We start from the raw sequence: 24,916 nt of genomic DNA, 5'->3' as shown, positions 1-24,916 counted from the left end.
ACACAGGCTGGGCTACACAGGTATGGAGAGATACTGAACTCCTTCGGGCCACAAAGACACACCTGGTTAATGCATACTCTCTATGGGGCTCATCCAGGAACCTGTGGTGATGCTTGGAAGGGATTCCTTCTCTCAAACCCGTTCCTGCAATGAACACACAAGGCTACCATATACCAGTTACTCTAGCAAAATGAGTAGGGATCCAGCTTTGGGTTAATACTCCTTAGTTGGTACTGGAGTATCAGATTGGAAGGTCCAGTCAGAGGTAGAAGGATTTGGAGGTCAAACAGATCTGTCCATCCTGTCTATAGCACCCGAGGCTTTAGTCCAGGACTACGGGAGAGAGAAAGGGGCAATGCCAATCTTCTTTCATTGGATCTCCAGCTTGAGAGACAAGATCTGGTCCTTTCTGGGGTAATGGCTTGGACAACCATGTGACTGTCAATCTGGAGGAGAAGGGTTATAGCAGGGGAGAGATGCAGGCCACTCTCTGGTCCCAACTGCTCACAGATAGGTACAGCTTTGAGATGACCCCTTGGTGGAGCCCTGGAAAGATTTTTATTACATAACATATTTGAAAATGTTTTACCAGGGTGGGTGGTTTAAATGGTGCAAAGAACTTTCTGGCTGTGACATTCAGGAGGCAAATTAAAAGGGCATGCACTCCCAATGTCCACCTAACCCCACTGGGGGGTGGGGGTCACCGATAACTCAAAAGGTGGTCTATGCTGTCACCAACAGTCAGAGGACAATTGCCAGGCACTGTCTAGTTGTTTGGCTCCTGCTGACCTCCAGAATTTCCATTACAAAGAGGAAAAAAATAAAAGAGAGAGAGAGAAAGAGAAAAGATAAAACACCTAATTATGGCTTGTGGGTACTTCTTCCTTCAGGCTCAAGCAACTTGGCAGGCAGCTAAGGGGGTTCCAGGTGCCTGAGTGCCCAGGGCAGCCCTGCTGGCACTGAGCCTTCTGATCCTGTGAGAACCCACAGTCCCTCCCTCTGTCTTCAAACCTCTGAGGAACGTGGATTCCCTCTGGGAGAGATTTCAGTGAAGGGGCATCTGTTGCTTATTACCAACAACAAGAGTCAATGGGGGATTCAATGGCACAATCCTTCGCGTGAGGCTGTGTCCCCACCCTAACCTACCCCCATTAATCCCACCTAGAAGGAGAGGTGGGAGTGGGGTGGAGGAGTCCCAGGATCTCCTATAAGACCAAGGGCTTAGCAAGACCTCCCTCCAAATACTGACTCAGAGTGGGCAAATCAAAATGGTTATTGATTGCTGAAGAGGGAACAGGTGATCTAAAGAATCAAGGATATCACAACAAAGGAATGGTGTGATTTTATCATCCCTTAATTAGAAGATTCTTTAATAGTATATGGGAGAGTTAATATCAAGGAACCAGAAATAGACTGTGCTGCTATCCTGGACGCCCGCCTCCCCACAAAAGCAGAGGGAATGGAAAGGAGGAGATAGGGAAGAGATCATGAGCCGAGGATGACCTAGGAGACCAATGGCATTTCACAAGAAATGATTTATTATTTTTCTTTATATATATATTAATGTATATATTTATATGTTTCTATATATTTAGAAATGATTCATGACCTTAACTGACCTTCACAAACATGAATAACTCCAACAAGAAAATTATCTTACTTGATATTTCTTTCAAAATTGATTAAAAACTTTACTGCATATACTTACTCAATAATGGTGGTGATTTTGAAGATAACTGGTCTAAATTTCAGCCTTCATCAAGCACTTGAATTTTATTCTTTCCTTCTAAGTCCAGGGAAGGAAGGGAGGGAGGAAGAAAAGGAAGGGAGGGAGGGAGGGAGGAAAGAAGGAAGGAAGGGAGGGAGGGAGGGAGGGAGGGAGGGAGGAAGATTGATTCTAACTCAAGCTCAGGGCAGGGATCCACCCACTAGCTCTTTCTTCTGAAGTGGTGCCTAGCAGGGTTGTGGGACCATCATGGGGTGTTTTATCATTAGACCTGCAACCTGTGAATGACCAAACCCAGACTCTGTTTCAGAGTCGGCCCTTCTGCATACCCATGGGGCTCTGCACCCAGCCCCCCATGTGGTTATTTAGTGATAGGTGTGTCTCCCTGACTTGGTTCATCTCTGAGTACCTGTCACAGTCACTGCAGTACAATGAATATGTGATAAAATTTAAAAAGCTATTACTGGCCTAAGGCTACTAAATAAACACTTATTCTTTTTCAAGAAGATAAGGAAACTGAAAGAAAAGGCAGAAAAGTAAAAGAAATAGAAGTTGAGGCAAACAAAAACACATTCTCCATGGCACATGGTTCATGCTTTCCCCTCGGCATGTTGTATTCGAATTCCTTCTTCCCCTGATCGTCCACTGCACAGGGGCTCCCAGAGGCAGGCATCCAACACTCCAATAGCACAGGGCAGGATTCAGACCTGATGCTCCCTTGCACTTGCTTCTGCTTTGCCATTAGCCACTAAGGGTGCTACAATCTGGATAAGTGTCTCCCAAAGGCCCGTGTAGGCTTGGACCCCAGCCTGTGGTGCAACTGGGAGATTGTGGACATGCCCTTGAAGGGAATATTGGAACCCCAGTGCTTCCTTTTTCTCTCTTTTCTTTCTGGCTGCCATGAGGCAAGCAGTTTCCTCCACCATGTGTTCTCACCATAGTGGGTAGCTTTGCCACAAGCAAAAAGCAGTGAGCCAACTGCCCACAGACTGACACCCGCAAAAGTGTGAGCCAAAATAAACCTTTCCTCTTTTTAAGTTAATTATCTCAGATATTTTCTTATAGTAACAGAAAGCTAAAGTATGTGGACATTATTTTCTTCACCTCACTAAAATTAGGTGCCTGTACTAGAATTTCTAAAATTTCTTTAAATATTCATATAATTCCACCACCTCAAAAGTCCTGTGAAACAGATATTTTGTGGCTGAATAACAATTGAACAAAGACCATTACAACACATAAGAAAAAATGTTTTTTAAAAGATCAACTTATGCAGTCAAATGAAATATTTAGCAAACTTTCAAGATAATAATGGCACAATTTTTCAGAATCATATCAAATTGACAAATTCCCAAACACAGAATGATGAAAATGCTTTAGTTACTATTATTACTATCACTGCTACTACTAGAATTACTTTTATTATCATGGTACCTGATTTGGATGAAAACCTTTTGTGGGCCAAAGACATTCTGATGTGATTCAAATTAGAAATTTAAAAATATAAAAGATGGGTAAGGAATGGCTTAGAAATGGCACATACTTTAATCAACTCTCTTATGGCATAAGACAGTAGAGCGCATGATTGACTGACAGCCCTTCTAAAAGGAATTGTGGTGGTATGTCTCTCTGGCAGACAATCCTAACATCACCCCAAGCCTTCTCAGCCCTACCCCTATTAAGTTCAGTTACTGCATATAGTCAGCTAATTCATCCATGACTTTAAGTTTAGAACAAGTTCTTACATTTTTCTGGCTTAGAATCTGACTTGCATTGCCAGGTTGCATATAGAAATATTTTTTCTTACATTACCAGTGTTCCTAGAAATTGTGTGTAAATCAAAATGTATTCTAGTGCTGTGTCCTCAGGCAAACGACCTAATCTCTCTGGGCTTCAATTTCTCATTCTGAAATCTGACTGTGGCTAAGGTTCAATTCAGCTTTAAAATTTTTAAGCCTAGATTTGATCTGACCCACGGGGATATGCAGTTAAAAGCAAACCTAATACACAGAGAAGTCCAGATTTACTAGAAATCAATGAGGGAGGGTGGTAGTTTAGTGCTTCTCAAACTTAGGTACGTGCCAATCACCTGAGGTCTTGCTAAAATGCAGATTCTTTTTTAAAAATATTTTTTTAGTTGTAGATGGACCCAATACCTTTATTTCTTTATTTTTATGTGGTGCTGAGGATTGAACCAGTGCCTCACACATGCTAGGTGAGTACTGAGCCACAACCCCAGCCCCTAAAATGCAGATTGTAATTGAGCAACTCTGGGGTTCTGCATTCCTAACCAACTCCCAGGTGATGCCCATGCTGGTCACTTTAAGTAATGTGACTACTAAGCTCAAACCTCCTTGTAAAAAACACTGCCCAGGGGCTTTCTTGCCTATGATCAACCTTGGTTTATAGCTGTGATCTTGCCACCTTGGCCAGGTTGTCTGCATTAGGGAATAGCACTTGACTCCAAAACAGCTATCTATAGGTCAGTTAGGTTGCTAGGAGATAGTTTGGCACAAAAATACTATACAAAAGGTACAAATATGTAAAAGGAAGAGAATTTAATAGACCTGACCACTTCCTGTCTCTTAGCAGGATTAAAGATGACCCACAGAGGATTGTGCCCAGGTACAAAAATGGGTAAGAAGAAGGCCCAAAGCAGAGAACAAGGCAGTGGCTAAGATGTTGGAGAAGCCGAGCAGAGTGGCTGAGGCACCAGACTTGAGAAAGGGAATCTGATATTGAGGGGACAAGATGGCAGGAGGCAAGAGTTTGTGCTCTGTGGTGAATGACTTTTTCATTCCCCCAGAAGTCTGACATGAAAACTGTTTCAGGAGTGCTGTATTCTGATTTTTCTTAGAACCTTCTCATAAACCCCATGCATGAAGACACACACCCCTCTGCCTTGAGACACCCACGAATGCTTCTTCTCTAGAAGAAAGAGCAATCCTTTACTTCACCCAGGATTATACTGCAGCAAACAATATAAAAATTTAACTTTAAAAAGCATTTTAAATGTAGAATCATTTATTCTGAAGTTTCTCTAAAAGACAGTAAGGTATCACCTCAGATCATCCTGTCAGAGTTAGGGTGACCAGTTCTACCAAACAACAACAGTGGATGAACAGAGGGGATGGTATATTCATCTGCTAGAACTGTCATGAAGTACACAGACCAGTGACTTAAACAACAGATGTTAATTTTCTCACAGTTTTGGAGGTTGGAAATCTGAGATCAAGGGGTCAGTAGGGCTGGTCTCTTCTGAGGCCTCCCTCCTTGGACAGTAGATGACCTCTTCTCTCTTTGTCTTCACATGATCTTCCATGTGTATATGGGTCTATGTCCTTCTCTCTTCTTATGAGGACAACAGTCATAATGCATTAGGGCCCACCCTGATGACCTCATTTTGAGCGGGAGGGGTACTGGTAATTGAACCTAGGGGCACTTTACCAATGAGGATATTCCCAGTTCTTTTTATTTTTTATTCCGAGACAGGGTCTTGCTAAGTTGCCAATGCTGGCCTTGAACTCACAATTCTCTTGACTCAGCTTCCTGAGTCATTGACGACCTCATTTGAACTTTACCTCTTTAAACAACCTATCCTCTAATACAATCGCATTCTGAGGTAGTGGGGCCTTAGGACTTCAACATGAGAATGGGTGAGTGCATGTCACGATTCAGCCCCTAACAGATGAGGACCTTCCAACCCTTGTCACATTCTTTGAGACACTGCTAGGCTGGTTGACCACATGTTAAGTAGTGTACATAACTGAACAACTTGTTTCTCATGAAAACTTTGTGAGTTCTGCAACAGAATTGACAATTAGATAGTTGCAGTGGGCCCTGAAGTAATATTAGTGTTAATGAATAGGTTAATGTTGGAGGGCAATGACATGCCTCCTGGTTTTATACTTGGCTGTCTTGTTCAACACATTTACAGACAAGCTGAATGAATGCAGAAGGCATGATTTGAAATTTGGGAGAGACACAAGGCTGACGGAGATAATGAACTGCAAAGTTGATTTAGTAATTGAACTCAAATGTCCTCATAAGTGACAGAATCAAAATTTAAATGATTGTGACGAGCGAGAATAATAGGCTAAAACTGACAAAGTGAAGGATAATGGTACAGAAGTAAACCTTCCTTTATAGGTTGAGACTGGTAATGATGAGTTAAAGAAGTGTTTCTCAAATCACAGGCCTCACCAGGGGGCCTTGCTAAAAGGTCCCATCTGATTCAGAAGGTGTGGAATGGGGCTTGGTATCCTGCATTTCTAACAGGTCCCCAGGTGACCCAGGGCCACACTCTGAACAGTGAGTGAGATCCCCAGGCCCATCACTTACCTGAAGCTTCACATTACCACAGCTGACTTCCCTCTGCAGCAGCATGGAATTCTGTGCAGTAGTGGGTCCCACTATCCTCCTTGCTCCTCAAACCCCATTACTATGTAGCACTGAGCATGCAGAACCATATTTGAACATGGCCTTTATCAGTATTAAATTAGATTAGGACAAAATACTGAGAAATCTAGACTCTACCTTGGGAAAACTGGAAGAGCTGGAATCATTCTGCTACAGAAGGGATCAAGTGTAGAAAAGGAAATGGCTAGCTATCTAGATATTTAAAATGCTATCAGGTAGAAGAGATATTAACTCTGAAGCATTGAAAAAAGAAAAAGAAAAAGAAAAAGAAATCTCAGTATAAGGATCAACTAACTGTGTGGGCTCTGGAGTCAGGTAGATCTCAGTTCAAACCCTGACTCCACTACTCTCTGTGACATCTAGTAAATTTCCTCATCTCTTGACAAACCAGTTTCTTTATCAGTATGATAGCCAAAAGATGGATTAAAACTCAGATTTGAGTCCTCCCCTGAGATAATTGAGGACACTGGTGCCAGGAAAACAAGTTTAGTAGATGACTGTTCCCAGGTTAACATTTTAGAGAAAGCCTGATGTTTTCTGGCTTTTATAGACTGCATTAGACTTTTTTGCGGGATTCTTATACATACATACTTCTAAGGGCCTTTTCCCCAGACCCCTCCCAACTGTTTGCCCATATTCAATAAATGCATAAGCAGGAGACAGAAGATGGCTTTTAAAAGTTGCAATAAGCAAAACGCACAGTATGTTTTAAAATTAGGATTTAAAAAACATACTAGACACAAAAGAAATCTGATAAAAACTTGCTGTGTATGGTGGCACATACCTGTAATTCCAGTTACTCAGGAGCTGAGGCAGCAAGATCTCAAGTTCAAGGTCGGCCTCAGCAACTTAGACCCTATCTCAAAAAAAAAAAAAAAAAAAAAGGGTGGGGTATGTAGCTCAGGGCTAGAGCACCATGATTCAATCCCCAGTACTACAACACACATGCACATGAAACTGGAGTTGCTACAGTGATCCTAGATTTCCAACTTGCCACCAAGTCCCACTTCCAGAGGCCAATGCTCAATGGTCTATCTGTAGTTGAGTCCTTAAAGCCCATAGGGCTTTATGAACCCATAAAGCTACTCTTGATATTTTACCAGTTTATAAGTCTCTTTGGTGGTGAATCTCTACCCAGTGTCAGTGAATTGCTTTGATTGGTTTAATTTGATTGGTACTGAGTCCTTAACTGGCACTTTGGAAGCAGACACAGAGAAATTGTTACTTACATTTCTACATATTGACATTTTCTCATTTTAGGAGGACTAGAGTCTTCTGAAGTTCTTAGAGGACCTGAGTGAACTTTTATTTAAAATGTTCTAATATTTGACATCTTTTAGAATCAGTACTTCCATATGAAATAAGTTTGTGATTTGCTCCTAGGGTGGAGAATTTCCTTAAGAACAGTCAACGTGTAAAAGCATTCAAAATCTCAGAAGGTTCTGAAAATATTCACTTGAATATACTACTACTGCAACACCAGGGTGTCACTGTCCTGCTCACAACAAAGACACTTCTCCAGGGAGAGCCACCTAGTAGGAACTCTGGACCCTGCCTGAAGTGGAAGAGAAGGGGCAAGAAAATAAGGACTGGTATCTTGACAGACCTTGAAATCCTGTTTCCAGTGTAAAAAGACTCAAAATTAACCCCTTTACAATTTAACATCCATAAGATATTCAGAGATCCAAGAAGGCGGACTAGAGGGAGGCTGCGTCCTTGTTGCTCTGTAACTCCGGTTTCAAGCAGAGGATATCTGTTTCTTGGTGAGGCAGTTTCTGCTGCTTATCGATCCCCTGGTGTTTACCCCATTTGTCTGCTGTGATCACCTGCAGTCTGCCAGCATATCGATGCCTTTTTTGAGTGCAGATTGCTCACTGTCAGGCACCTATCATCTGCCATTTGCTTGCCTCTCGCCTGTCCATCGCCTGCCTTACACCTATCCATCACCCAATGCACGAGGTTCACCTCCCGATCGTCCAACAACAGTCAGCAAACTGATCGCCGACTGCCAGTGGAGCACCAGCTGCCTGTTGTTGCCCGGAAGTTCACTGTTGCAGTACCTGCAGGTTTGATTACACGTGGCTGCCACCATTTTGAGACAACAGCCAGGCCCCATAGGACCCCTGACCAGACTGACTGAGCCCCGTCTCCAGGATCCCTCAGCCTGACCGAACACTCCCTGCCTCTGGGGCCCTCACATCCACTGACGGCTCCCTGCCGCCAGAATCCCCAGACCAACTGACTGCGCCCTATCACCGGGACCCCAGACTGACTGATTGCACCCGGCCTCCAGGATCCCACAACCACACCAAACACACCCGACCTCCAGGACCCCTGCCTGACCAACCGCACCCTGCCTCCAGGACCTCCAGCTGACCACGTCCACACCCTGAGCTGCAGCTCCCCATTTGCCAACAATTTGGAAGTCAGAGTGGCCATCTTGGATAATCCTGGAAGCCATAGCTCTGATCTTTAGGTGGGGCAAATCCTGAAACACCTGCTGGAGGCTTGACGCTCATTGTCAGGTACCTCTCCTGCATCAGACTACTGAAGACTGGGAGTTTGAATACTATATGACTGCTATAATGTAGATTTTCTTTTCTCTCCTTATGGAACAATTTTAAGTTTTTATTTCTTTACTTTTTTTGCTCTCTTTTCCTTTTGTTTATCTGTTCCCTCAGAGTCTCTTTCTCCCTTTCTGCATGCTAACATCCGATTTCTTTTGATTACACTCTCACCCTTTCTATTATCTAGAACTTCTGTAAATCAATAAATGTAATCCATCATGTCAATAGACTTAAGGATAAGAATTATATGGTTATTTCAATTGATGCAGAAAAAGCGTTCAACAAAATACAACACCCCTTCATGCTCAAAACACTAGAAAAAATAGGGATAGTAGGAACATACCTGAACATTGTAAAGGCTATTTATGCTAAGCCCATGGCCAACATCATTCTTAATGGAGAATAACTGAAACCATTCCCTTTAAAAATGGGTACAAGACAGGGATGTCCTCTTTCACCACTTCTATTCAACATTGTCCTCGAAACTCTAGCCAGAGCAATCAGGCAGACTAAAGAAATTAAAGGGATACAAATAGGAAAAGAGGAACTTAAGCTGTCACTATTTGCTGATGACATGATTCTATATTTAGAGGATACAAAAAACTCCTCCAGAAAACTTCTAGACCTCATCAATGAATTCAGCAAAATAGCATGCTATAAAGTCAACACACATAAATCTAAAGCATTTTTATACACAAGTGACGAAACATCAGAAAGAAAAATGAGGAAAACAACTCCATTTGCAATAGCCTCAAAAAAAATAAAAGACTTGGGAATCAATCTAACCAAAGAGGTAAAATATCTCTACAATGAAAACTCCAAAACATTGAAGAAAGAAATTGAGGAGGACCTTAGAAGATGGAAAGATCTCCCATGTTCTTGGATAGGCAGAATTAAAATTGTCAAAATGGCCATACTACCAAAAGTGCTATACAGATTCAATGCAATTCTAATTAAAATCCCAATGATGTACCTTACAGAAATAGAGCAAGCAATCATGAAATTCATCTGGAAGAATAAGAAATCCAGAATAGCTAAAGCAATCCTTAGCAGGAAGAATGAAACAGGGAGTATCGCAATACCAGAACTTCAACTATACTACAAAGCAATAGTAACAAAAACGGCATGGTACTGGCACCAAAATAGACAGGTAGATCAATGGTACAGAATAGAGGACACGGACACAAACACAAATAAATACAATTTTCTCATAGTAGACAAAGGTGCCAAAAATATGCAATGGAGAAAAGATAGCCTCTTCAACAAATGGTGCTGGGAAAACTGGAAATCCATATGCAAGAAGATGAAACTAAACCCCTATCTCTCACCCTGCACAAAAATCAACTCAAAATGAATCAAGGACCTTGAAATCAGACCAGAGATCCTGCATCTTATAGAAGAAAAAGTAAGTCCACATCTTCACCTTGTTGGCTTAGGGTCAGACTTCCTTAACAGGACTCCCATAGCACAAGAAATAAAAGCAAGAATCAATAACTGGGATAGATTCAAACTAAAAAGCTTTCTCTCAGCAAAGGAAACTATCAGCAATGCGAAGAGAGCGCCTATAGAGTGGGAGAAAATCTTTGTCACTCATACTTCAGATAGAGCACTAATTTCCAGAATATATGAAGAACTCAAAGAACTCTACACAAAAATACAAATAACCCAATCAACAAATGGGCTAAGGAAATGAATAGATGTTTCACAGAAGAAGATCTACAAGCAATCAACAAACATATGAAAAAATGTTCAATATCTTTAGTAATAAGAGAAATGCAAACCAAAACTACCCTAAGATTCCATCTCACCCCAATTAGAATGGTGATTATCAAGAATACAAGGAACAATAGGTGTTGGCAAGGATGTGGGGAAGAAGGTACACTCATACATTGCTGGTGGGCCTGCAGATTAGTGCAGCCACTCTGGAAAGCAGTGTGGAAATTCCTTAGAAAACTTGAATGGACCCACCATTTGACCCAGCTATCCCACTCCTTGGCCTATACCCAAACGACTTAAAATCAGCATACTACAGTGATGCAGCCACATCAATGTTCATACTTGCTCAAGTCACAATAGCCAGATTGTGGAACCAACCTAGATGTCCTTCAATTGGTAAATGGATAAAGAAACTGTGATATATATATACAATGGAATATTACTCAGCTATAAAGAATAATAAAATTATGGCATATGCAGGCAAATGGATGGAATTGGAGAATATCATGTTAAGTGAGATAAGCCAATCTCAAAAAACCGAAGGACGAATGATCTCACTGATAAGTGGATGATGACACATAGTAGGGGTGGGAGGGGGGCAAGAATGGAGGAAGGAGGGACTCTTATAGAGGGAAAAGAGGGGTGGGAGGAGTCAGGGGGAAGGGAAAATAAATAACAGAATGAATCAAACATCATCACCCTATGTAAATGTATGATTACACAAATGGTATGCTATTACTCCATGTACAAACAGAAACAAAATGTATCCCATTTGTTTACAATAAAAATAATTAAATAAATTAATTAATTAAAAGAAGAGTTTCATTAGTATTGAAGTCAGAGATAGAAAAGAGCTGTCAGAAATATAAAATATACAGCATGCTCCTGTAGTGGAGTTGAACAGTGTCCTCCCAAAATTCATGTCCATGTGAAACCTTAAGTATGACTTTACTGGAAATAGGGTCTTTGCAGATATAAGTAGATGAAGGTCAAGATGAAATCATCTGAAATAGGGAGGGTCCTAAATCCAACAACTGTTGTCTTTATAGGAAGAGAAGACAGAGAAGACCATATGGTATTTTTTTTTTCACATTTTGACTGTACATTTTATTTTTCCAGGTTTTGATATCTTTAGAAATATCAGTTTTGTCTGAGAGTATGTAAATGCACATATGCACACAAAGTTGAAGCTTTAGAACTTAAACATTAAGGACCTAAGTCAATTGGGAAACCTAAATGCCCTTAATTCAGTTGGCAACCAAAAACTAAGCAAGCAGAAACATAGACAGCAAGCTTATTCGGGGGTCAGAACAATGGAGAGGCACAGAATGATATCATAGTTGATGTACTTGAAATAGTACTTCAAAGTTATTATTTGCAATATGAAATATGTAGAGGACTCATATATATATGAGTCATATTTACATACATGTATATATATGTTTTGTTTCTTTTATGATTTAGCTATGAAGTGTCCCCCATATGGTCATTGTTAGGCAATGTAAGAATTTTCCAAGGTGAAATAATTGGGTTATGATTCTTAACATAATCGGCGTGTTACTCCACTGAAAGGAATTAATTGGGTAGTAGCTGTAGGCAGACATGGTGTGCCTGGAGGAGGTGGGTCACTGGGGGGTGTGGCTTTGGGGTTTACATTTTGTCCCTGGTGAGCAGAAATAGATTTCCTTGTTGTGAAGTACTAGCTGCTTTCCTCTGCCATGCCCTTCTGCATGGTTCTGTCTCATCTGGGACTCAGAGCTATGAAGTCCACCATCTATGGGCTGAGACCTCTGAAAACTGAGCCAAAAGAAACTTTTCCTCCTCTAATTGTTCTTGTTGGGTCTTTTGATCACAGCTTCAAAAAAAGCTGACTAAATACCTCATGAAGACAGAGGCTGCCAGATGCTACCCAAGGCTGAGAGAGACAAGGAAGCTATCTCCCCTGCAGCCTGCAGTGGGGCATGGTCCTGCTGACACCTTGAATTTGAACTTCTGGTTTCTAGAACTCTGACACAGTACATTTCTGTCGCCACCCTGTTTGTGGTAATGTTTTGGCAGTCCTTGGAAACTCATACAACTCAATAACAATGTGCATATTAATTATAACAAAATTAATTATAGGAATTAATTAGGTGGTAACTGATCAATTATATATTAATTAATTATAATTAGCTGTTGTTTGTTTGGTCTGGCACCATACACAACACTTTTTGATAATGGCAGAAAGCATGGAGAAGATATGATGAACCATTTATCAACTGTCTTCCTCCTCTTGGTGTTAGAAGTAATCATTGTGTCTACTTTTTTTTTTAATTTTTCTTATTGGAGATTGAACACAGGGGCACTTTACCACTGAGCTACATCTCCAGTCCTTTTTATTTTGAGACAGGATCTCACCAAGTTGCTGAGGTTGGCTTTAAACTTGGAATCCTCCTGCCTCAGCCTCTCCAGTCACTGGGACTATAGGTGTGTGCCACCACGCCTGGCTCATTGTCTACTTTTATAATAATTAACATCGTTAAGAGGTGCCCAATGAGATTCTCATATCACCAGCAGGAAGCTCCTTCAGCCTTCTGTTTAAGGAACTGGAGGCTTAAGACACAAGATTTTGTCATGAAGACACCAGCAAGTCTTTTCCTTTCCTTCATCTTAGGCAAAGGCTTTGTTAATCTTATTTACAAACAGGAAAAGTTCTGAGTCCTGTAGCCTTAACCTCAAGGAGTACACTTCTATACCACCTTTGAATTTGCTAAATGGTATACAGAGAAATCATGGTTTATTTTTTCCAATATTACCTTAGCATGTAGAGAACTGCTGCTGGTGATGAGGAGACTTGCCAGGGTACTGTCACCTCACACCTAAGAGCGAGCTGAAATAGTTCTAAACAAAACCATATGCTACTTGAGGAAATGAGAAACATGGGCTCTGCGTAACTTTGAGAGACAGAGTTCGAAAGTGATGCTTCATTCTCCCAGTTGTTTCTTCTCATTTCCTCCAGCATCTTCTATAGCACACAGAACAGGACATGACGCTGGATCAACAGTTCAAAGACAACAAGCCAAGAAAGAAGGGCTGGAAAGAAATGCACGAAAATATTAACAGTGTCATGTGTTTTCATTTTCCTTATGTTTTTAGTTTCCAAATTTCCTAAAATGAAAATACATTGCTTTTATAATCAAGGGCAAATCTTTGAGGGAGGTAAAAAGCTTACAGGCAAATTTTCCAATTCCTTTACTGTAACTTGTCTGAAATACAAATTATGAAGAATTTATCTAGACTGAGGTAGAGGGCTTTACCCTCTGTTCTTGTGTACTTTTAAAATTCTGGACCATATAAACATTAATTGCCCCCATCCCATATTTCCAAAAGTCTCCTACATGACTCTCATAATCAACCCTAGTAAATGTTTTCTTTCTTACCTTAAGTATACTTCATCCTTTTTGGCCTCTCAATCTTCTGTCTTATAAGGTCCTAGATTAAATATATGACTTTAAAAAATATCCATTTTGTTTTAGTCAGCTTTTTCGCTGCTGTGACTAAATGATCTGACCAGCACAATTATAGAGGAGGAAAGGTTTATTTGAGGGCTCACGGTTTCAGAGGTCTTAGTCCATAGAAGGCCAGCTCCATTCCTTGGGGCTCAAAGTGAGGCTGATCATCATGGCAGAAGAGTGTGGCAGAGGGAAGCAGATCACATCATCAGGAAGCAGGGACAGAGAGAGAACATCTCCACTCTCCAGATACAAAACAAACCTCAAAGCCACACGTCACCACTTCAATTAATTCCATCAGGGATTTATTTACTGATTGGATTAAGGCACTTACAACCCAATCATTTCTTCTCTGAACCTCCTTGCATTTTCTCACATGTAGTCTTTTGGGGGACACTTCACATCCAAACCATAACATTTTTTTCAAAGCTGAGATCAAATTTTACTTCTTCATTCAAACTTTTATTCTATTTGGGAATTACATCTTTTTTCTAAAGATTCCATGACAATCCACTTTCTTTTATTTTTTTTTAATTAAAAAAATTTTTTTAGTTGTAGATGGACATAATACCTTTATTTATTTATGTAGTGCTAAGGATCAAATCCAGTGCCTCTCGTGTGCAAGGTTAAGTGCTCTACCACTAAACCCTAGCCCCAGTCCACTTTCACCATGCTTGGAACACAGCATATGCTAATGGACACTAGCATGCTTATGTGTATTGTCCATCTCTCTAACCATAGGTTGCACACTATATCTTAAACATCGTTCTCCATAGTGTCTCACGTGCAGAAAATTCTTACAAGTGTGCTGAATAAGTCTTCTGGATACCAAACAATCCCATGAGGGATTGTGTCTGAGAATGTCAAATTGAGCTCATTCCTATTCTGATCTATTCATATATTTTTAATGAAGAATATAAATCTTATAGAAACAAGGTTGGAGTGATTCTAAATTCAGGTTGGTTTCCATAACATGTGCAGTTCGTGGTGGGAGGATGCTGTCAGAGAAACTTTAAAATTACAGCTGGGATACTCCATCTTTCCCTTAAGTCACTGTTTCCAGCCATCCCTGCTTCAGGGTCTCTCTGTCTAGCTTTTTCTGATGTCTCTTTGGTAGAAGAATCTGCTAACATATTCAGACAACTGGATTCTTGTAGTGAAATAGTAAACTTTACCAAATAGTAAGAAAATTTGTGACTAAATCCCTCAAGGACAAAATATGTTTTCCCAAAGATTACATTAAGATGCTACATCACTCCTGGCCTGGAAAACAGTATAAATCAAATTAAGAGAAAAATGGATTTGTGGGAAAATGGCAAAAGATAGATCAGTATGCCATCAAATGCCAATAAGGGGGGATAATCAACTCTGTGCTTATGTAGAGACTGACTGGAATGATATGAAGCTGGAAAAAGCAGGTGGATGTATCTAGGGAGGAGAGGGAATCTGGGGAGGCCTGAATGCTCACCACATGTATCTATAATGTTTTCAATTAAACATTTGAAAGTAATGGAAAGTACCATTTCCAACTCATGGGAAACTTATTAGGCAAAATCAAGGACTTAAGAATTATTCTGGGCATTGGGAGGCTGTAGCTCAGAGGTAGAGTGTATGCTTAGACCTGGGTTCAATCTCCAGTACCAAAAAAAAAAAAAAAGAAAAAAAGAAAAAGAGAAAAAAATAATTATTCTGTGAAATATCTCCTCTATGTTACTCATACTTTTCTCCTTCTAGCTTCCCATCCCCAGTGCCCAATGCAATACCTAAGAATTTGCATAATCTTAGATTACATCTAAATAAGGCACTAAGGTTTATGCATTCAACCAGTTACTTTCATCAAAATAATATGCAAATGTGGGTGATCAGGAAGAAGAGCTATATAATTCAAAATTTACCAAACAATAACCACTACCATTACTAACACATAGTTTACTGCATGTGATACACATTCTACGTGTGTAACATGACCATTTGTTAAACTCACAACCACCTCACACTTGAGGTATGATTATTTACAAATGAAGCAACAAAGGCACAGAGAAGTTAATAGTATGCCCAAGGTCCTATCTTGGTAAGAGCAAGCATTGGGCGGGGAACCAAGTTTACTGCCTCAGTATCATTTATGTATGATAAGAGAACTTAGATGTCAATCTGGTATTTTTTTAAAGAAGAGCTGCCATTAAAATTGGCCTTATCATGGTTTATCAGCAAAGTGTAGTTTTAAGGCTAGTTTTTGGGAGCACTTTTCTTTCCCTGAATATTGAATGTAGCAAAGTATCATTCTGGCCCTATTTCTACTGTTTCTGTCTCCTCTAACCAGTCAGAATACTGGTGTGCGTGTGCACGTGTGTGTGTATGGTGTGAACATTTTGGCTCCTTTTTGGCATAGTACAGTTTCTCAATATTTTCAAAATGTTAGATATTAGATATTTTACTAAGGACCAAATTCCAACTGGTGAAAGAACTTTTGTGCAAAAGCCTAATGCACCAATGTAATACAAACTGAAATGCATATAAAACTACTGGAAGAGAAAAAGATTCTATTGGTACAAAATGCTCACAAATTAAGAAAAAAAATTTGTGTCAGTTCAGACAGGTAAATGATTGTGTTTGAAAGGACAGAAATGCTAAAAACAAAATAAAAATTAGCTATTTGATCATAGACAAACATGTGACACAAGATGCTTTTATCTCCTGCAGAATCACTAAGTATTGTTAAAGACAAAGTTTTACGAACACTTAGCTGGTTCACTATCAACTAGGCAAAGAGATGAAGTCCAACTCAAAGGGCCTGAGATCTTGATTCCACTATTTTCCTAAAAAATATGCCTAACATTGCTTGTGTTCTCTACTGCAGCCATGACCTAATAATTCTAAATAAAGTATTCTCAAAATTCTAACAAAATTTATCTCAAACATGGGTTCTAAGACACAGGCTTTTAAAAAAAAGGTCAAACTTCACTTATTTTTAAAAGAAGAAAAATATTAAAACATATTTAAATCAAAACTTACATTAAGAGTAAATGGGCAAGGGCTGGGGTTATGGCTCAGTGGTAGAGCACTTGCCTAGCATGTGTGAGGCACTGGGTTCAATTCTCAGCATCACATGTAAATAAATGAATAAAATAAATGCCCATCAACAACTAAAAAAAAAAATTTTAAAGTAAATGGACAAAATGGATGAATATTTTATGTAGAATACACCTCAAAGTTTTTTCACCAGTGCTTGCTAAGTTGCTAAGGTTGGCCTTGAACTTGTAATTCCTCCTGCTGTCTTCTGAGTTGCTGGAAGGACAGCCATGAGCCACCACACCTGGCTTAAAGTTTCTTTTAAAAGAAGTAAAGTGGATGGCCATTAGCTGGCTTTAGTGGCTTAATGCCATACAAAAAGAGGATATACTTAGTGATTCCAGATCTTCTGATTTTTTTTTTTTTAAAGAAATGGAAATAGAGACTTTCGTGAATCAAACACTGACAGTATCAAACAAGATGCATCTGTAGATCTGAGCTACCTCAAGGCCACCATTTTATGAACTGAGTGGAAGAATACCTTGGGTACACTTGTTCTTTTGTAAGATCTACTTCACAACATATACTTTAAGATGCATATTAAAATAAATTCTGAAGTCAGGTGCAATGGCATATGACTATAATCCCAGAGACTTAGGAGGCTGAGGCAGGAGGATCCCAAGTTCAAGGCCAGTCTCAGCAACTTGGCAAGACTCTCAGCAATTCAGTGAGATCCTGTCTCAAAGTAAACTATAAAGGGCTGGGGATGTGGCTCAGTGGTAAAGCTCCCTCAGTTCAATTCCCAGTACCCAAAAACAAAACAAAACAAAACAAAACAAATAGAAGAAGACTTGTAGGAAGAAAACCTTGATGAGCCAAGAAAAGCTTTTGTAATGAATATGCTTAGCTTTCTTTGTGAGTCAAATAGCATGAAGATTTATAACTATTTCAAAGAAAGTGATACAGCGACTTGGATCTGAAGCAAGGTTCTGGAACCCAAATGCCAACGCTCCAAAATAAATAACAATCAGAGCCAAGAGAGATCCAATGCCTGGCAGATTTGAGCCCTACAGGGACTGGTTACTAATGAAAACTGGTTTTCAAAATCAGTGACAGAGAAAAGTTGTTCTTATAATAAAATAATTATTTTAATGAAGTATTTGAAATAATTTTAAACATCTGATCAATAAGATTATACACAAATGTAGGAGTATGCTGCATTTTACAAAAAAATAAAGCTAAGCATTTAAATATACAAAAACAACTTTGGGTATAGATCTCTTCTTAAAGTACTTTTTTAACACATACATAATTTATAGCATTTTACATAATAACTTGCTGAAACAAAAACATGTGGCCAATTTAAATCTTACTACAGTATAGAATGTGGCCATAACTGTCCCGACGGGAAGAACAGGATGAATAGTAACATAGGAGGTGTTTTTCCCTCTGCATTCCTTTTCTAAGAAGCATAGCATTTCCCATTTACAAAAAATCTTCTTGGAGGATTTAAGCTTTCTTTCTGTATGTGACTCTAATGACCACTATTATTTTTTGCTAGCCACAATGCACAACAGTGGAATTTTTAAAAAATAAATTAAAAATTAAAAAAAAGAGTGTTTGCTCTTTGCACATATGCTTTTTCCTCAAAGGGATACATGTAATGTGTTTCTCACTTTAGCGCCAGGATCCCAAGAGTGATGTACTGACAGTACCTTTTAAGTACAGAATTCAAAAGGGAGTTTTTGTTTAAAATTTCTCATCATCAATTAGGATGTTCTAAATGTACCAGATGCTTAAAACTTAAAGATTTTACTAAAAGATTTTACAAGAGAAGGAATTACAAAAATCATCTTCTTGGGTTTTAAAACAATACAGAAAAAAATCCTTTTGAAATACTGTAATTTTGAAAATGTTTGATAACCATTTTCCTTTTGGGTTAGACTGTGATTTTCTCCCCCCATTAATAGAACTTGTACCAGTTTCTTTGGAGTTCCAATTCCACCCCTCCCTCCGTGGGCACAGGCAGCACACTTCTTGTCTTATGATCCCATTTTCCTCTTTGTTTCTTCCAGTACTTCCCACCTTTTCCACTTTTCAACAGGGTCTATAAGCAGCAGCTTCAAGGTTTCCCTGACAAGGATCTCTCCCAGCTTGGTTTCAGAAGCAGTGCAGAGTGAGATTAGCCAGAGAATGAGTGACCTCTGGCACAACCTGTCCCCATTTGTCTCATTTGGACAACAGTGGGGCTCAGCAACCCAAGTTACCACTGGCTTATTCTGTGGCCTGTCACCTTCAACTAGAGAAGGTAATTGTCATAGTTAGCTGAGCAGCTTCTGATTCCAGCCTAGAAAACCTAACACTTTGAGACAGGCTCAGTGTGGGATAAAATACTTTTTCATGGTAAGTGGTAACTCTTCTCCCACATCTCAATGCAGGGGGTACTAAGGGAAAGACACCTCATGGTTACAGTTTGGCAAACAAAGCAGATCATAACAAACAGAGCCTTAACTTGCTATAATTAAACTTACAGGTGAGCAGATGCTACTTCTCTATAAAGTGTACTTCACAACTGCTTTTCAGAAGATCAAGCTGAATTCTAAGCTGTAAGAACCCCATGAGATGTACAGGTAAGATTTAGTAAAAACTTCTAACTGTAAACAATGGTCTTTCATACTGGCGATTAACTTTCCAGAAACAGAGATTTCAGGACAGTGCAACAATGCTCCTTTTGTCTTCTTTGGCAGTAAATAGCAAGGGTCTGGATGGAAGTGGTCACTTCAGAAGGGCAAGGTACAGAGCTCGAGAATACTTCATCTCCTTTTCCTGTTCCATACAGAATATCAAGTCCCTGAGGCAGACTCTCGTGATTCTTGGACGAAGCAACTGTTTGGTGGCTGTCAGGCTTGATGCCCCAGAAGCAAGAAGGCTGTCTTTTAAGCCCTAAACAGAATGAAAGGAAAAGCAGTTTAAAATAAGGAATCTTTCATAAGGAAAAGTCTGTCGATTCCAGCCTGCTATCCTCTGAGTCCTGGAGATCATGGCATGATAAAGACTCAACCCTGTTCCCCAGCAGACCAGTCTGAAAAGGCCACCCACCTCTCTCCCATGACCTCATTCTCTCATCTGGACCCTGGCAACAGCTTCTGGACACCTTCTCTACTTCCAGGCCCTCCTTTGCTCCTATACCCTCCAGTCTAGACTTTCTACTTTAAAGATCTTACATAAAATTTCTCAAAGTGATGGAAGTGTTCATTATTTTGATTGTGAGGATGATTTCATGTGTGTATGAATTCATAAAAAACTATCAGATTGAACGCTGTAAATATGTGTAGTCTTTTGGATGTCAATAGTGAAAGTAAAAATAAGGCTCAGCTTCAAATGGGTCTATCCCCCTTGCTTGTATCAGTTACTTTATACTGTATGACAATAATTTGTATATCACCATCACATACCCTCAAGACCAGAAGCTTTCTTTTCTTTTCTTTTCTTTTTTTTTTTTTTTTTCTTTTTTTTTTTTTGCAGTGCTGGGGATTGAACCCAGGGTCTTGTGCTTGTGAGGCCAGCACTCTACCAACTGAGCCATATCCCCAATCCAAGACCAGAAGCTTTCTGAGGACAGTGATATCATTTTTGTTACCTCTAAGGTTTCTCAAAGTACAAAAAACAACACAGATTATTCAATAATATTGAATTTGCTGATTCAAAACAGAACCAAAAAACCAAGCAAACAACAATAAGAACAACAACAAAAAAAACCAGAACAACCAATGTGAGTTCCAATCGTCATTAAAAAGAATTAATGAAACAACATTCCTGTATTAAGACAGTTTGTAAATAATAATGTCTATATAGTAATATGTTAAAACAAAATTGGAAGCAATGAAAAACAATTCTCAAAGGATAATTCTGTAAAAGTGAAAGCTCTTATTCTTTCATTTACCATACTTGTTTCAAAAAACACCTCCACAGACTTGGCAACTCTCCTTTATCCACTCAAGACTTATTATACAGGACAGACATTTAACAAACAGAAAGCAAGTCTTAGTTCTCTTACTATCCTTTTATAACCATCAAATTTTAATTAATTATTCCCTCCACATTTGCTGTGTTTTGAGGAAGGGTAGGGAAATTCTTTAGGGTCTCCAAATCACCAGTGTCAGTAGTAGTCAACTTAATTCCATGCACGATCATAGCATGACTTGGGGGGCACTTTATCCGATGGTCAGGTAACATTTCCGTAAAAGGTTATTATTCAGTTTTTGAGAGATAGGATATCACAATTGTATTTCTACACTCATTAAACTCATTTATAAGAAATTATGGAACAAATTTCAGAAAGCCTATATTTTAGAAAAGGTAGGGTACTTGTCATAAGGGAGCACATGGAGAAAGAGCAAAGACACCCCAAACAGCAGATCAAAGATGGGATTCTATTCCAATTCTAGCAGCAATTTTTGTTTTCTCTGGGTATCGTTATCACGTAACTGCTTTGCTTTAAGAAATGTTAGTAGAAATTTACTTGGCTTAATTACTCAAGCCCTCTTTAAAAATTTTAAGATTTTTTTTTGAGAGACAAAAAAAAAAAGAAAAGAAGAAGAGGAGGAAGGAGAGGAGGAAGAAAAGGAAGAAGAGGAGGAGAAGGAAAGGAAGAAGAGGAGGAGGAGGAGGAGAGGAGAAAGGTTGTTCTCTACCATCCAGTTGGTGGACTACCTATTCTGGAGACCATCTACAGTACAGAGATTTATGTAGGGTTCCTGGTAAAGAACAAACTCTGCACACATTCAAATGTCAACCCCTGTGCCTTTGGCTGAGCATGGAAGTTGAGCATTAGCATGTCATTCTCTTCAGGCATCACCAATCAGAGCGGGTATAACTTGGATGTCACCTTAACTACTATAAATTATTACCATCCAAGATCTTTTCAGAATAGGCCTACCAATTCACTTTTGAAAAACTGAATAAAAAGTACACATTAGGAAGAAAAATTAGTAAAATGTGTCATTGGCAGCAAGAGGCAATTTTGTTGTTTGTAGGAGTTATCTGTTTAAAACTATAGTATATTGAACTAGAGGCACATTCTTTAGTCACAAATCATACATATTATGCTAAAGTTAAATCTATACTTTTCAAAAAATGTTTCCTACCAAGAGTTTACCTTAAATCAATTTAGTGTTTTATATGAATTTTTCAATTAAATGCCTAGATGGATACTATGTCACAGCAATTCCATTTCTATGTAAATACCCAGGAATGTGTCATATTTTAACCAAAAGTCATGCACAAGAATGTTCAGAGCTACTAATCACAATAGCCCAATAGAAACAACCCCAATACTTAATATAAGTGGAATAAATTGTAGAATGTTCACACCATGGAACATTATACAGCAATAACAAGTGGGTAACATGAATGAATCTCACAAAAATGTTAAATGAAAGAACTCAGACACATATATTGTATGATTCCATTTCTACAAAGTCCTCAAACAGGCAAAGCTATAAACATCCCAACAGTGAGTCCCATGGGGGAACTAAGGAGTGACTAGAGGGGACAGGGGTCTTCTCAAGTTCTGGTGATGTTTCCCTCTTGATCCAACTACTATCCATGTGGGTGTATTCATGTTGAAAAATTCTGTGAGCTTATGATTTGCTTACTGTCTGCATCAATGTTTATTTTCATAAAAAATGAAAGTGCTACAAAACAATCTTACCTTGATAGGAAATTAAGAGGAGAGGAAAAGGGGAAATAAGAAAGAAAATAAGACAAAAATTGTTATGCATTTTTAAAAAATCACCCCCAATCATCTGGGGTAAGGAACAAAGGGGTCACAGTTCACGTCTGTCATGTGACAAGCCTGAAGGATCCAGGGGAAAGAGCCATATTACAGCTGCCAACACGGGGTTGAAAAGGAGGTCATTCCAACAGGATGCAGCAGAAGGCCCGAGGCAAAGTTATAAATGAAACAAACCCCAAGGGACGTTCAGTAACCCACAGAAATATCTTTCATAATTCACAACTTTACAAAGGTGATAGCATTCTCTTCCCCAAATAGTGACTGACTTAGAAAGTTACTCTTTCTAGAACTTGGATACAAAATTATATCTAGCATTTTTATTACCCTTGCTTATGATCTGCAGAGGATACAATTCTTATCTGTTAGTTTCACAATGATATTCCCAGAAAAATCAGTTACCACTCAATTATCCAGAGAAAGGAGTGGAGTGTGCACTGATAACTTAGAGCTAAACACCAAACATGCCTTTCTGCCAGTAGTTTTAATCTTCCTCCCCAAAGCTGTCTATGTATGACTTGTGGTCATACTACACTGTCAATGCCAAAGAACACTAATATATAAGGACTGAGTTTGTGAGAAAGAAAAACAGGCTCCTATAACCATTCAAAGCTTATTTCTGAAATAGAGGGCTCTCCCCACTCAACTTTCTACATGAGGATATCCCTTAATCTGAATTCTTCACCTGGAGGGAAAGAGGGTAAAATGGAGGATGAAAGAAATAGTTCATTGACCTAGTAGATAACTATCCTAGGAAGCCTAAACAAACATAAATGTTAACATACTCTAAAACTGCCAGATCAATGGAGTTAATTAGCCTTTGTTGATTTGTTAAATTCTATCACCAAAGTTTCTATTTTTATAATACAACTTTTGAAGAACTCTTGCTCTTATGAGAAAAGCCTGAATAAGTTGCCAATTTCAGAGAAATCACACTGTTGTATGAATGACATTCAGTAACTAAATATAATCAGTCATTCAAAAATTTACCTCCTCAACATAAGAGGGCAAGTGTTGTGAAATAAAACCTTTTTAAAAGCTTTTCTATTTCTTTTCCCACATTGCCTTAAGGTTAGGTGATTGCTATACTAAACAGCAGGAACAACAGCTTTATGAATCCAGTGGCCTCATGAATCCTGCTGAGGTCCTCTGACTTCACATGGGTCTCTGTTTCCAAGTGTCACTATCCCAGGTAACCTAGCTACATGCTTGCCCATGCTCTGATTCCATGCAAAATTATCTGAGTTACTGGGCACAAACCTGTGCTGGTCAGCACGGTGGTAAATACCAGTTTTCAATTCCATAAGCAATCGCAGACTAACAACTTCTCTGTGCCTCAGTTTCCTAATCTGTAAACTAGGGACAGTTACAGCAATTATCTCATAAGGTCAGTTTGAAGATTAAATGAGAACAGTGCCTGGCGCACAGTATTCTGTATAAATGTTGGTCCTTAACAATCATAATGAATTCATCAGTCAGTTGGGAGGTACTAAAAGTCACAGGAAAGAGTGTGATTCTAACTCCAGGCCTTTTCTCCCATCCTCTAGTTAAAACTGGTTAGATTTTTCTGCCCACATCCTCCTCTTTCAAGTTCTTGCTAATGTAAGAAAAATAATTCATGCTGTCACACTTATCTTGTTTCAGTGAATTTTAGTGGAACCTTGAGTGCTTAAAGCTAAAAAGTAGACAAAGGAACATTTTAGACAAGTGGCACATGAATGAACGATATATTCAGGGGCAGAAAGCTTTTCTTACACCCCTCCAATCACATAATGGAAGCGCTTGCTGTTTTCAGTTTCCAGAGTCTTATCAATAGTGTATCTAGAAGCTAAAAGTCAACCCATTTCATTCTGTTCTCTGAATAAGACTAAGAAAACAAATGTATTCCAGAATTTTAATAGTTAACCAAGAACAAAACCTGGGGCATTTAAAACAGAGGAACTGAAAGGCAAAAATTCACTACATTTCTCAAACTTGCCATCCAATTTATACTATGTCCCAACCCCAGGCCACCAGACAGCTCTTAAACTTTAAGGAGGATAAGAACTGGGCATGGGAAATAGGGACTAGAATAAAGATATAGAACCAGAACAAAAATTGAACATATGATTTAGAAGTAACAATGAGTAAAAGTTCCCTGGATGCCAGATCTAATGGAATGTGAACACTGAAAATACATATTCCAAAGACTGAG

The 24,916-nt window shown here is 39.1% G+C and overlaps 1 protein-coding gene across 1 annotated transcript in view; it reads right to left on the bottom strand.

Moving 5' to 3' along the window:
* Positions 1–18,080: 18,080 nt before the first annotated feature.
* Positions 18,081–24,916, bottom strand: part of TAF4B (TATA-box binding protein associated factor 4b) — a 144,776-nt gene continuing 137,940 nt past the window's right edge. The window contains exon 15 of the mRNA XM_079109408.1: positions 18,081–19,871. Within this exon, the coding sequence (XP_078965534.1) occupies positions 19,704–19,871 (168 nt within the window). The 3' untranslated portion in view covers positions 18,081–19,703. The remainder of the gene's footprint in view (positions 19,872–24,916) is intronic.

The sequence above is a fragment of the Sciurus vulgaris genome, assembly GCF_902686455.1.
Source record: "Sciurus vulgaris genome assembly, chromosome: 13".
In the NCBI taxonomy this organism is placed as follows: Eukaryota; Metazoa; Chordata; class Mammalia; order Rodentia; family Sciuridae; genus Sciurus; species Sciurus vulgaris.
Note: the sequence above shows the minus strand (reverse complement) of the source record. Positions and strands in the feature narration are given on the sequence as shown.